Source organism: Rhincodon typus, chromosome 8 (genome assembly GCF_021869965.1).
Source record: "Rhincodon typus isolate 14 chromosome 8, sRhiTyp1.1, whole genome shotgun sequence".
NCBI lineage: Eukaryota > Metazoa > Chordata > Chondrichthyes > Orectolobiformes > Rhincodontidae > Rhincodon > Rhincodon typus.
The window spans coordinates 78145040-78159065 of record NC_063339.1 but is presented as its reverse complement, the minus strand read 5'-3'; the positions used below and the strand labels follow the sequence as shown (position 1 = coordinate 78159065).

At 49.3% G+C, this 14026-nt stretch overlaps 1 protein-coding gene across 1 annotated transcript in view; it reads right to left on the bottom strand.

The window, feature by feature from the left end:
- Positions 1-14026, bottom strand: part of LOC109925570 (delta-like protein 4) — a 34464-nt gene that overhangs the window by 8645 nt on the left and 11793 nt on the right. The window contains exons 6-9 of the mRNA XM_048599970.1: positions 12490-12620; positions 10871-11040; positions 9775-9994; positions 5937-6666 (exon numbers count right to left, since the gene is read on the bottom strand). Coding sequence (XP_048455927.1) covers positions 5937-6666; positions 9775-9994; positions 10871-11040; positions 12490-12620 — 1251 coding nt within the window. The remainder of the gene's footprint in view (positions 1-5936; positions 6667-9774; positions 9995-10870; positions 11041-12489; positions 12621-14026) is intronic.

Genomic DNA, 14026 nt, shown 5'->3' with positions numbered 1-14026 from the left:
CAGTACTGACCCTCTGACAGTGCAGCACTCCCTCAGCACTGACCCTCCAACAGTGCGGCACTCCCATAGCACTGGTGCCCTAACAGTGCAGAAGCCCCTTATTAGAGACCCTCTGAAAATTCACCACTCTCACAGTACTAACTCTTCAACAGGGAAACACTGACTCATTACAGATTCCCTGACAGTCCAGCACTTCCTCATTACTGATAGTTCCACATTGCAGCACTCCCTCAGTGCTGAACCCCTGACAGTCTGGTGCTTCCTCAGCATTAACCCTTCGACAGTCCAGGACCTCCTCATGACTGACCCTCTAACAGTGCAACATTCCCTCAGTACTGAACCTCTGACAGTGCAGCACTCCCTAAGTAATGACCCTATAACAGTGCAACATTCCCTCAGTACTGAACCTCTGACAGTGCAGCACTCCCTAAGTAATGACCCTATAACAGTGCAACACTTCCTTAGCCCTGATGATCTTAAGGTGCAGGACTCCTTCAGTACTAACCTTCCAAAAGTGTAGCACTCTCTCAGTACTAACTCTTCTACAGTGCAGCTCTCCCTTAGTACTGATCCTCTGACAGCGCAGCACTCCCTTAGCATTGACCCTCCGACACGGCGGTACTCCCTCAGTACTGACCCTCTAACATTGCAGCACTCCCTTAGCACTGATGCTGTAAAAGTTCAGGATTCCTTCAGTACTAACCCTCCAAAAGTGTGGGACCCTCTCAGTATTAACCCTCCGACAGTGCAGCACTCCCTCAGTACTGACCCTCTAGCAGTGCAGCACTCCTTCCGTACTCACCCTCTGTCAGTGCGGCCCTCTCTCAGTACTGACCCTCCGACAGTACAATACTCTGTCTCGAAGGACCCCCTGAGGGTGCAGCATTCTCTCAGTACAGACTCTCCGAAAATGCAAGTTCCCTCAATACTGACCCTCCAACAGTCAGCACTCCCTCTGTCCTATCCCTCTGAAACTATAGCACTCCCTCAGCACTAACCTTCTGAAAGTGCAGCTCCCCTCAGTGCTGACCCTGTGACAATGCAGCACTCCCTCAGCACTGACCCTCTGATAGTGCAGCACTCCCTTAGCACTGACCCTCTGACAGTGCAGTGCTCCCTCAGTACTGACCCTCCGACAGTGCAGCACTCCCTCAGTACTGACCCTCCGACAGTGCAGCACTCCCTCAGTACTGACCCTCCGACAGTGCAGCGTTCCTCAGTACTGACCCTCTGACGATGCAGCACTCCCTCAGTACTGACTCTGTGACCCTGCAGCACTCCCTCAGTACTGACCCTCTGATGATGCAGCACTCCCTCAGTACTGACTCTGTGACACTGCAGCACTCCCTCAGTACTGACCCTCTGACAGTGCAGCACTCCCTCAGCTCTGACCCTGTGACACTGCAGCACTCCCTCGATAATGACCCTCTGACAGTGTAGCACTCCCTCTGTCCCACTTCCAAGGTGGATAGACAGCATGAATGCAGGGGAGCACTGACTCTCTGTCAAGTAGATTGCCCTAAGCTGGAGCGCTGAATTCAAACTAGGTTCGCAAGTGAGTCCATGCCCTAATTTCAGATTTGTGGGAAGCAAAACTGGTCAAGGGAAGTCGAATGCCAATATAGAATACACATGACGCATGAGGCATAGGCAAGCAATCTGTATAGAGAATATTTTTAACAGCAGAATTAAGGACAGTCTACCTGAAAATAGACAGCATTCACAAAATGTTAGGTTTGAATGCATAGTGTGCGGTTAATGGATTTTTGTTTATGGCTACAGGGTGATCAAAATTGGGAACGGATTGACCAAAGATGTTCAACGTTTAGGAGGGATGTCGACAAAGAAAATGAGGTGGGATCGTTAGCTTACTAAGAGTTGACACCATTACATTTGTAAGAGAGGACTTTAGGTCAAAGAAGCAGTTTGGGTAGAACTAACAGATAGTAAAGGGCAGCAAAACCTCCATAGGAATGGTTTGTAAGCCGTCAAACAGTCAAGGTAACACTGGGGATAATGTAATCAGGAAATTAGAGCTGTATGTGCCATGGGTAATTCAGTCACAACAGACAATTTCAATTTACACACAGATTGGGTTAAGCAAGTCAGCACTAACACTACAGAGGATACATTCCTGGAATATGTACAAGACATGTTTCTGAAGAAGTATTTTGAGGGACAACTAGGAATTGGTCTATTTTTGGTTTAGTGTTTTGTCATGAGGAAAGGCTAATTGATGACCTTGCTGTAAGGGAATCTCTGGTAAATGGTGACCATGATAGAATCTCACGTTAAGTTTGAGTGCAGTTATGGCTCATTCTGAACATCTGTAGGGTCTTGGATGTGAAGCAAGGAAACTATGAACACATGAGGGGTAAGCTGGCCATGGTGGTTTGGGAAAAAGGCACAGAAAGATTTGACGCTAGAGAGGCTAGTATTTAAAGAATAATACACAGTCTATAACAGATAGATTATGGAGAGTGCGGGGTCTGCTGCACACAGAGCTGGGTCTGCGGGGAATTGGGGGGTTGAGAGGGTGGGAGAGGGGTTTGGCTTATGACCTCACCAACCCCTGCATGGCGTGGTGGCTGGTGGGGGTCACCTACAGTCGTGGGTGACCAGGCTTCCTCTCCATGACTGGGCCACCTCTGCAAGGCTGGACAGATGGCAGGCAGAGAGTTGTGAAGTCTCGTAAAATTGGGACTTACTGCTCTAAGACACAAACACCCAGAAGGAAATATAAATTAACTCAAAGAACTTAAAGATTGCACTCGATCAAAGGAAGTGGCTTATAAAGTTGCCAGAAAAGCTGATAAACCTGAGGATCAGGAATAATTAGAACCTAGCAAGAGAGGTCCAAGAAACTATTAAGAAATAGAGAAACACATGTGAATGTAAACTAGTAAGGAACATAAAGGAGAAGTTAACCAGATTGAAGGTTGATAAAGGACCTTGGACCAAATTAGAGCATTCAAGGAGTGGCTAGAGACATAGTGGTTGCATTGGTGGCAATCTTTCAAAATTCTTTAGTTTCTGGGTAGGTCTCTATGGACTGGAAAGTAGTAAATATAACCTCACTATTTAACAGGGACACAGAATGGAAAACTGCAGGCCTGTTAGCTTGATGTCAGTAGGAAGGAAAGTGTGAGAATCCATTTTGAAGGTTGGGGTAACTGGTCATTTAGAAAACACTGGTAAAACTGGACAGAGTGGACCTGGAGTTATGAAAGGGAAATCATGTCTCACAAGTGTCTTAGAGTTGTGCGAGAAAATTACTTGTAGTATAGATAGAAGAGAACCAAATGTACCGCTTTTGGATTTTGGCTTTTGATAGGGCTTACAGATGAGATTCGTAAATAAAATGATCGCAGATAGGATTGGGGAGTTGTATGAGTATGGACTATGAATTGGTTAACAAGCAGAAAACAGAGAAAAATGGGCCAGATTACAGTCGCATTGACTTGTGTAGTGGACAGAGCTCTTTCCTTCAGTCAGACCCCTAGTTCAAGCCCCTCAGTAGCCCCCAGGCTCTGTCCATTCTGAGGAACAGGTACTCAGAATGTAGACAGCTTGGACTGTGAGTTACTTCCCAGACCCTGTGTTGAACTCAGAGTGGGATCAGTGCCACAGAACCCATGTCTCTTCCCTGCATTTACCTAAGAAGCTGTCACCCACCTCTCAACCTCTCCAGACTCAATCCCTTTCCAGACTTTGCTCCCTCCTTTTCCCAACCTCCCCAGGATTGCTCTTCCACACCACCCTTCTGTTGTGTCCTCGCCCTCTGCTACTTCAGTTTTTGGCTTTCTCTTCGTTAGGCCTTGTCTTCCAAATCTGAACACCAGACCAAGTTAGTTTGGAGGCCCCCGTCCCGTGCTCTTCAGAGTGAACACGACAGCAGCAGGCAGTGTCAATGTTGTTGTCTCACCTTCATCCTCCCACAAGTCACACACAGTTTCCCCCCACTAAGTGTTTGTGATCTCCGCAACAACATCAGGCATCATCTTGGATCTCCATGATGACAGAGTATCATCTTGGATCTCCACAACAACAACAGGCATCATCCTGGATCTCCATGTGCTGGATCTCCATGACGACAGACAGCATCATACAGGAACTTCCTTGACGACAGGGAACATCGTCCAGGATCTCCACCGTGACAGGGAGCGTCGTCCGGGATGGCAATAGCGACAACAGTAAGTGCTGTCTGCAGTTTCCATGACGACATTGAGCCCTGGTTGATATGACCTGATGGCAAAGGAGGAGCTTGTACTTAACACAAGGTGTTTGTTGTTGTGACAGCGTCCTCTTTGATCTCCGATAAAGCCGTGTCTTTTACAAGACATTTAATAGGCTTGACGTACTGTGAGTCTAATGTTACAGGCAGCTAGTCAGGTGGAGTTGCAGGTTTGAGACACTCCATCGTCTGCAGATTTAATAAGGAGGAGGCAACTGCTGAACAGTCCTGTTTTAGCAGAGCTATCCCATTGAGGACAAAGGGGATAAGCAAACCAAGGCTAACCAGGGATGTTAAGGGTAACATCAAATTGAAAGAAATAAAAATATACAACGTGGGCACAACTAGTGGCAAGCCAGAGGACTGGGAAGGTTTTAAAAACCAACAAAGGACAACCTAACAAATTATAAGGAGGTAGAAGGAAAACTTTGCAGGCAAACGTGCAAGTAATATCAAGATGGATATCAAGAAGCCAAAGTGAATGTAGGATGCTCAGAGAACAAGGCCGGGGAAATGATAATGGGGAACCAGGAAGTGACGGAGGAGTTGAATAAATACCTTGCATCAGTATTCAGAGTAGAAGACACCTATAACATTCCAAAAATACTAAATATTTAAGGTTTAAAAGGAGGAGGAGAAATAAATACAATGACTGTCGCTGGTGAAAAAATGCTAGGAAAACAAATGGTATGACCCCTGAACCTGATGGGATGCGTACTGGGATCTTAAAGGAAGTAACTACGGAGATAGTGCTTGCACTAATAAATATCTTCCAGGAATCCTTAGATTCTGGAAAAGTCCTAGACGATCGGAAACCTGCCAATGGAACACCTCTATTTAAAAAAGGATGGAGTCAAAAAAACAAATAACTGTAGACCAGTTAACTTATTGTCTGTTATTGTTAGAGTCTATGATAAAGGAAGTGATAGCACAGCATTTGGAATAACGTGGTAAGAGTCAGTATGGCTTCATGAAGGGGAAAATCACACCTGACACATTTACTTTGAGCAAGTAACGAGCAGGATAGATAAAGGGGAAACAGTGGATGGAATATATTTGGATTTTTGATAAGGTACCACACATTATCACACGTTATTATAATATGAAGCATGGTGTTGAAGGCTGTGCATTAGCATGGAGAGATGATTATCTAATGAATAGAAGACAGAGTTCGGATAAGGGTTTTTTTTAATTTCAGATGGCAACCTATAACTAGTGGAGGGCCACAGGGATCAGTGCTGGGGCTACAGTTATTTGTGGGGAGATAAGAACATATGAATTATGTTCTTATGAAACAGGTTAGGCTGTACAGCTTGCTCAGCATTCGATAAGATCACAGCTCATGGTCGGTTTGAGTTTTGAATTCTACGTTCCCATCTGCATGCTCTCAGTCCATGCATAGCACACCCCACCACCTCCATTTCGCCCCATGTACATCTTAACCTTCACTCACATTCCTCTCCCTGCTGCCCTAATAGCCCTCATGGCCTGCCCCTACAGGGGTCTAATGTCCTGAGGGAGTTGTTGGACCCCAGTTTCTCCGAGCTCCTCTTATCTCTTTGTAAAGGCACAAGGTCCGAGAGGTCTCAGTTTGTTTTAACTCCAAACACTAGGCCTCACCCAGGCCATAATCCTTGCCTTGTGGCTTTCGGGTTGTCAAATGTTTAACTGTTAAAGAGCGAGTGGAGCAAAGAAGCCTTACCACGGGTTTCTGAGGGGCAAACTTTCCTCTCTTCTGTGGTTGTGGTTTTTATGGCATTTCAGGTCTTGAGTCAGATCAGGCTTGAGGCCTGCAGCTAAATTCCAATCCAGGGCAAAGTTCCTGTCTTTGTAATTGGTTTTCTCCACGATGCAGTCTGAATCCAGGTCAACCTTCTTGTTGGTCAACTTGAGCTGTGATTCCACGATCAGATTGTCCCTCTGGGACTCAGTCAGGTTGTTCATCGTCTCTGTGTCGTGGTGCTGCCTTCCGCTGGGCCTCTGCACATGCCTCAGGGCAATAGCTAGGACACACAGCAGCATGACGAAAGCCATCAGCCCGAAGGCCAGAGACACGGCGACCCAGGGGAAGGGGCTCGGGGGCTGCTGGCGTTTCTGCAACGGGATGGAAAACACAGGAATCTCACAAAGGGACCCCATGAAGTTGACGGGGCACTGACACACAAAGCTTTGACCGTGCACGCCAGCGTGGCATTTCCCGCCATTGTGGCACGGCCTGGAGTCACACTCGCTCCCCAACGGTTGGTCGCAGTCCCGGCCTGAGAAGCCAGCGGCGCACGTACACGTGTAGTTGTTGATCTGGTCGATGCAGGTGGCCCCGTTGGCACATGGGCTCCTGGCGCAGTCATTCACGTTGATCTCACACCTTTGCCCAGCAAAGCCGGCCTGACAACGGCACATTCTCGACAGCCCCAGATCTAAGCATTGGCCTCCTGCAGGGAGGGAGAGGGAACAGGATTAACAGCAGTTCAATAAAGGGCAGGTCTCAAGGTGAACATTCAACAAACGCAACCTAGATCTAACTGACAATTCACAGGCCTCACCAGCGATGCACAGGCCCCACTGGTGATTTGTAGGCCCCGCCAGTGACTCACAGGCCCCATTGGCAATGTACAGACCCCACCAGCGATGCGCAGGCCCCACTGGCAATGCACAGGCCTCATTGGTGATTCACAGGTCACATTGGCAATGTACAGGCCCCACTGGCAATGTACAGGCCCCACCGGCGAGTCTCAGGCCTCACTGATTACGCATAGGCAGGACACCAGTTGGGAAGGCACCATCTTGAAAATTTCAGTGATACATCGTAGCCTGTACCCACCACGAAGCTGAACAACTTTCCCCGAGGTGAGCAATTGCAACACAGGATAAACACAGTCACACTATTCTGCCCCAGGCCCAGGACCCAACGGTCAATTAAAACAGAGCAAGATGTTTAAAAACGAGCGCAATTGCCAATGTTATCCAAAAGTAACGCGATGAACCAAACAAAAATGGAATCACCAAACATTCTTCCACTCCCACACCCGTCCTGTCCAAAATCAAACTCTCCTGAGCCATCAACTGAACTGTCACCCTGTCTTCAAACCTTCGAGCCTGGGAATCTTTCCTGTTTAGCCTTAATTACCCGTAAAAGGTTTCCTAAAGCCTCCTCAGCTTGAAATTCTAACATTTCAAACCATCTCATCAAACAGTATTCCCTGCAGCAGCTTCAGAGCACTCTCCCGGCGAAGTAGTGCTGTAATTGCCTCTGGGTCAGGAGGTCCAGGTTTAAATGTCACCCCGTCACAGTCAGGTCTTGTAACAGCTTGATTAAAACTAATTATACAATCATCCAAGATCTGAGAGGCCTGTATTCCACATCCCATCCCTCTCTCTCACTCCATCCCATAACCCTGTGAAAAAAGGGACAGAGGGTTGTGATGAGGACCTGCCATTGGGTGGGTTGGGATTTGCAATATCCCCACTCCAACATTCAGTGGTAAAGACATGTGGCTGAAGGGAGAAGTCTTCAATATCCACCAGGAGAAAGAACATTCCGGAGGAAAAAAATACTATTGCCAGCACCCAGTTCAAGCACAATTCCATTCCAGAGACATCGAAACGCTGTTTCAGATGGTCTATCAAATTACATTGGCTTCTAGATATGATTGGATTTAAATCAGTCGGTCACAGATTTGACTCTGAGTGCTGAGGGAGTGCCGCACTGTTGGAGGGTCAGTACTGAGGGAGTGCCGCACTGTCGGAGGGTCAGTACTGATGGAGTGCCGCACTGTCGGAGGGTCAGTACTGAGGGAGTGCCGCACTGTTGGAGGGTCAGTACTGATGGAGTGCCGCACTGTTGGAGGGTCAGTGCTGAGGGAGTGCTGCACTGTTGGAGATTCAGTACTGAGGGAGTGCCACACTGTCGGAGGGTCAGTGCTGAGGGTGAATGGGAGAGTTCTGTACAGTGCCCTGCACGATACCTGCCTTCAATAAACATTTCAAAAAACTGATCATTATCACATTGCTGTTTGTGGGAGCTTGCTGTGCACAAAATTCGCTGCAGTGTATCCTGCATTGCGAGATGACAAAAAAAAACACGACTTCTTTAGTTGTGAAGCAATTCAAGATGTCCGATGGTTGTGATCAGCGCTACATAAGTGCAAGTTTTGTTTTTGGAGGACAGGGTCACCCAGTGAGAATGTCTGATAGAAACTGGGATAATAAGCGTCAGGAATATTCTCACCTGGGACTGGTCTGGACCATTCCCTAAGAGCCTTTACCTTTTCCAGTTTGGGGTAACTAGTTTACATGCAGTGGCCTCATCCCGATACCTCCAATTTCCCACCCCATGGGTAACACACTTTAACAAGGCCATTCCCTAAGTTGTCCCTCTAACCAGGGCTTCTGGCACATTCCAGGAGTGATCTGATCCCTGCTCATGGACCTTCCAGCTATCACTGTAGTTACAATGCACGTGAGACCCCAAAAGCCCACCCTTTAAGCCTGAAAGGTGGCAGAGGCCTTGTCTCACCCTGACCGTACCACTTGATACTGAAGACATCGCATGGGAATGTGCTGTCATGGTCATATTCACATCAACCCGCAATTTCTTATCCTCTGGCACAGCAGACATGAGGGGCTGAATGGCCTACTCCTGCTCCCAGAACATTCATACGGATATGTACAAGGAATGCGTAAGGGTTATGGCCCAAGAGCAGGATAGGCTGATTATCTTGGGGTTTGTTGCAGGGCTATGGGGACAGAGTGGGGCAGTGGGATTAGTTTGGAATTGATACACGGTAATGGGAGAGAGTGGGGCATTGGGAGTAGTTTGGGATTGATATGAGGCAATGGGGAGAGAGTGGGGCACTGAGATTAGTTTGGGATTAATATAGAGTAATAGGGAGAGCACGGGATAGTGTGAGTAGTTTGGGATTGATACAGGGCAATGGGGAGAGAGTGCGGGGCAGTGGGAATAGTTTGGTATTGATACAGGGCAATGGGGAGAGTGCAGGGCAATGGGAATAGTTTGGGATTGATACAAGGCAATGGGGAGAATACAGGGCAGTGGGAATAGTTTGGGATTGATACAAGGCAATGGGGAGAGGGCGGCGCAGTGGGAATAGTTTGGAATTAATACAGGTAATCGGGAGACCGTGGGACAGTGGAAATAGTTTGGGATTGATACAGGGAAATGGTGAGCGTGCAGGACAGTGGGAATAGTTTGGGATTAATACAGGTAATTGGGAGAGCGCGGGACAGTGGGAATAGTTTGGGATTGACAACAGCATAATGGGGAGAGTGCAGGACAGTGGGAATAGTTTGGGATTGACAACAGCGTAATGAGGAGAGTGCGGGGTAGTGGGAATAGTTTGGGATTGATAAACAATGACATAGTAAAAACACAAAATGGCTAAATGGCCACCTCTTGTGCCAGAGGGCGTTATAGTTCCATGTTAATTTTTTAAACCAGTTTCTTCCACATTGAAGCGCGTGTTTACAAGGAGAAGGGAAGAGAAGGACAGAAGAGATGCGGGCTACAGGATATGAGTTACCATTTGCACACAGGTTCCTGGTGCACCAGCCCACTTTCTGCTCACAGTTTAAGCCGGTGAAGCCCAGTGGGCAGATACAGCTGTAGGGAGTGCCCTGTGATCTCTCGATGCAGGACCCACCATTGAAACAGGGTGAGTCAGCGCAGGTGAGGGTGCTGTCCTCGCAGTGTTCTCCAAAGAAGCCGGGGAGGCAGGAGCACCTGTATGAGTCTTCCAGTTCCTGCAACATAAGCACATGAGGAACAAACTTACCAAAGGTACACTCCCTCCAGAGTCTCTCTCTCTCTGCGTGTCTGTCAGTGAGCGCTGTCCACACCAAAGGTGGACATTCAGACAATTGTTAATGTGCTGTCCCTCTGCGAGAACCTCAGTTGGTCCCACAGTGCTGTCTGCTGTTACTTTTTTGTTACCATTATCTGTAAAATGTCCTTTCCAACACCACAGCTTTAAATCCTGCCTTCCCCCCACCCCCACTCCCCACCATGGATATCCCCCCCCCCCCGCTGTGTCCCCCCCCCCCCTCTACAATGGGTCACCCCTCTCCCTGATGGATATTTCCTCTCCCTGATGGATACCATCCCTCTTCCTAATAGATATTCCCCTTCCCCAATGAATAGCCCCTCCCTCTCCAATGGATGTCCCCCCCTCCCTGATAGGTATCACCCCTCTCACCAATGGAAATCCCCCCTGATAGATATCCCTTTACCCCACCGTCTTCCTGATGGATATGCCCCCCCGATGGACATCCCCCTCTCCCTGTTGGATATTCCCTCATCTCCCTGACAGATATTGTGCCCCCCTCCCTGATGGGTATTCCGCCGCCCCCCCACCCCGATGGATAGATATCCCTCCCTCTCCCTGATGGATATTCCCCTCTCCCTGATGGATATTCCCTCATCTCCCTGACAGATATTGCCCCCAACCCCCCCGCCACCCCGATGGATATCCCCCCTCCGATGGATATCACACTCTCCCTAATGGATAGACCCTCCCCCCAACAGGTGCCCCTCTCCTCCCTGATACCCCCACTCCCCTGCTGGGCCCTCTGAGCTGGTTGAGGCCTAGCCTGGCCTGGCCATGCCTTGCGCTCTCTTACCGTGCAGGTACCCCCGTTGCGGCAGGGGCTGCTGTCACATTGGCGAAGGGCCGATTGACAGTTGGTACCGGTGTACCCGGGCTGGCAGGTACAGGTATAGCTGCCCTGCCCGGTGTTGGTACAGGTGGCGTTGTTCAGGCACGGTCTGTTGTGAGTGCAGTAGTTGAGGTCTGGGAGCAAAGGCAGAGTCACAAGGTCAGTCACAACACATGCTCGGGGAAGGGGGCAGCAGGACCCCCACCCCTAATCCCCAGAGGGGGGGCAACTGTTTAACGACCCCACCCACCCATCCCTAGGTGCGACTGTTAATCAACTCCCAACTCCGACAACCATTACTGAGCACCCTCCCCCCACTTCTCGGGGGCAAGTGTTAATAAACACCAATGCCCCCTTTCCCAGGGCAACCGTTAATAAAAACCACTATCAATAAACCCCAAACCCCCCAACGCAGGGGTGAATGTTACCCCCTCAATCCTCTGGAGGTGACCATAACTGAACCCCCACAACTCATATAACCAAACAAGGTGACCAAAAGGAATAACACACTCTGTAGGGTAAGGGAGTGGGGAGGCGGGGGGGTTGGTGGGTGGGGGCTGCAGATTGGGGGTCTAGATTCTGTGGAGAGAGGATGGGGAAAGTGACTGGGGGCGGGGGCATTTGGTGGGAGTAGGGACACGGGGGAAGGAAAGTGGCAGAGCCACCTCAGGGGAGGTCCAGGAACACTGTCGAAGGGGCACTGTGGGGAGGGTGAGGGACACAGGGGTGGGCGGGGTGGGGAAGAGAGAGACATTGCGGGAAGGAGGGATACGCGTAGGAGGAGGGGCAATTGGGTGGGGCATGGTGGAGGTAGGGGACACTGTGGGGAGGATGACACAATGGGGAAAGGGGGGACACTTTGCGGGGGGGTGCATGGGACACTGTAGGGGAGGGGACAATCTGGAGGGGCTGAACACTGTGGGGCAAAGGGACACTATGAGATGGGGGATACTTCGGGGGTGGGACAATCTGGGGAAGGGGAACACTGTGTGGGTAGGTGGCTACAATGGGGGAAGGGACACTGTCGGGGTGGGGCACATCATTGGGAGAAAGGCACACTGTGGGGGGAGGGGCACACTATGGGAGGTGGGGGTGCTGTGGGAGGAGAGATACACTGTTGGGGGGGGGAATGGTGCAGGGTGGGGGTGGGCGGACACTGTGGGGGTGGGGGACACTGTTGCAGGTTGGGAGCACTGTATGTGGGAGGGTTATACAGCTCAAGAGTGTATGAGGCAGTGTACTGGGGAGGGAGTTGAGTGAGAGTCTGTCCTCACAGTGGTTTATTCTCGTCATTGCCCACCCCTGCAATTGCATGTATCTCCCAGGGTGAGGTGGTAAGACTCTCTCTGCTGCTCTCTCCCAGCGCCCAGTAACAGGGAGCATGCTGGGAACCCCCTCCCCTTGCCCTTCAAGAACCAAGTGATCTACCGTCAGCCAACGTCATCGAGAGTTTCGGAGGGTGAAGTGGGGCTTTAGTTCGGACTGTGGGGAGCTCATTCCTGTGGAAGGCTTGGATTTGGGAACAGCCAGCCCATGGCTAGATGGGAGGAGACAGTTTCTGTGGATGGGACTGGAACACTCACCCTGATTACAGAAGAGACCGCCCCAGCCTTCCTTGCAGGTACACTGAAAGGGCTGTTGGCAGGTTCCATGTAGACAACCGGGATAGTGCATGCAATGATCACACAACGGGCCCTGCCATCCGTAGTGGCACCTTGTGGGGGGTGGGGTGGGGGGTGAGGGGGTGTTGGTTAGTGGGAGAGAGAGAGAAAGGCACAGGATTAATCACATCGCTCATTTCGATCAGGGAAACGAACAGCTCAGAAACAGGAAGACAGCCACAAACGCAATCTTCTGGTACAAATGTAGGAATAAACCCCATCGTCTGATGCTGTGATAGTCTTTGTTAGGGGAGGTATTGTAAAGAGAAGGTACTGCCACATCACTAATTAAGGAGTTAGTTACTGCGGTAAGGAGGCTCATCTTGGAGAGCATCGTCAACTGAGGCTTTTTTTGTGGATACAGCTTGGCTCCTAAACAGTCAGAGGCCAATAGAGGAGCAGGTACGCAGACAATTCACTGAGTTGTGTAAAAATAGTAAGAGGGTAATTAAAGCAAGGGATTTCGACTTTCAATTTGGGATAATTGAATGGTTTGCAGGTGTGTCAGATTTCTTGAAATGGATGCAGGAGAACTTGGTATGCCAACGTGAGGAAGGTCCAGCAAAGGACAGCACAGTGCTGGACCTAATTCTGAGGATTTAAGGAATGGAATCTTACATCCTTGTTGGGTCTGGCCTATATGTAACTCCAGACCCACGGCTTTGTGGGTGACTGAACTGCCCTGTCTGAAATGGTTCTAGCAGGTCGCTCAGTTCAAGGGCAATTAGAGATGGGCAACAAAATGCTGGCTGTGCCAGCGATGCCCACATCCTGTGAATGAATAAAGGAGATAAAAACCACAGGGATGTTAGAAAAACATTTGAATATTTCTCTATCCAATATTAAAATATTGAAAGTGGAAGAACAGGGCAGCTTGGGTTGACAGTTAAGCACCAGCCAATTGGGTCTTGAAGCTTTTTGCTTTACACTTGGAGGGACGAGGGACAGAGGGTGAGACAGGGTGGAGCGACAACCATGTGCTAAAATCTTCAGGAATAGATTGTTGACAGCTCAAGGAACAAGGATGTGTCTCAGTGTTGGGAGTGTCTGTGTCTGTACGTGTGGGTCTTTGTGTGTCTGTCTCTTTGTTTGTGTGTCTGTCTCTCTGTCTTTGTCTCTGTGTGTGTGTGTGTGTGTGTATGTGTGTGTGTGTGTGTGTTTGTGTCATAGAAAATAGAAAATAGGTTCAGGAGTAGGCCATTTGGCCCTTCAAGCCTGCACCACCATTCAATATGTCCACGGCTGATCATGCAATTTCAATAGCCCATTCCTGTTTTCTCTCCATTCTCCACGATCTCTTTAGCTGAAAGGGCCATGTCCAGCTCCCTCTTGAATATATCTAATGAACTGGCCCCAACAGCTTCCTGTGGGAGAGAATTCCACAGGGTCACAACTCTCTGCGTGAAGAATTTCTTCCTCATCTCAGTCCTGAATGGTTGACCACATATCCTTAGATTGT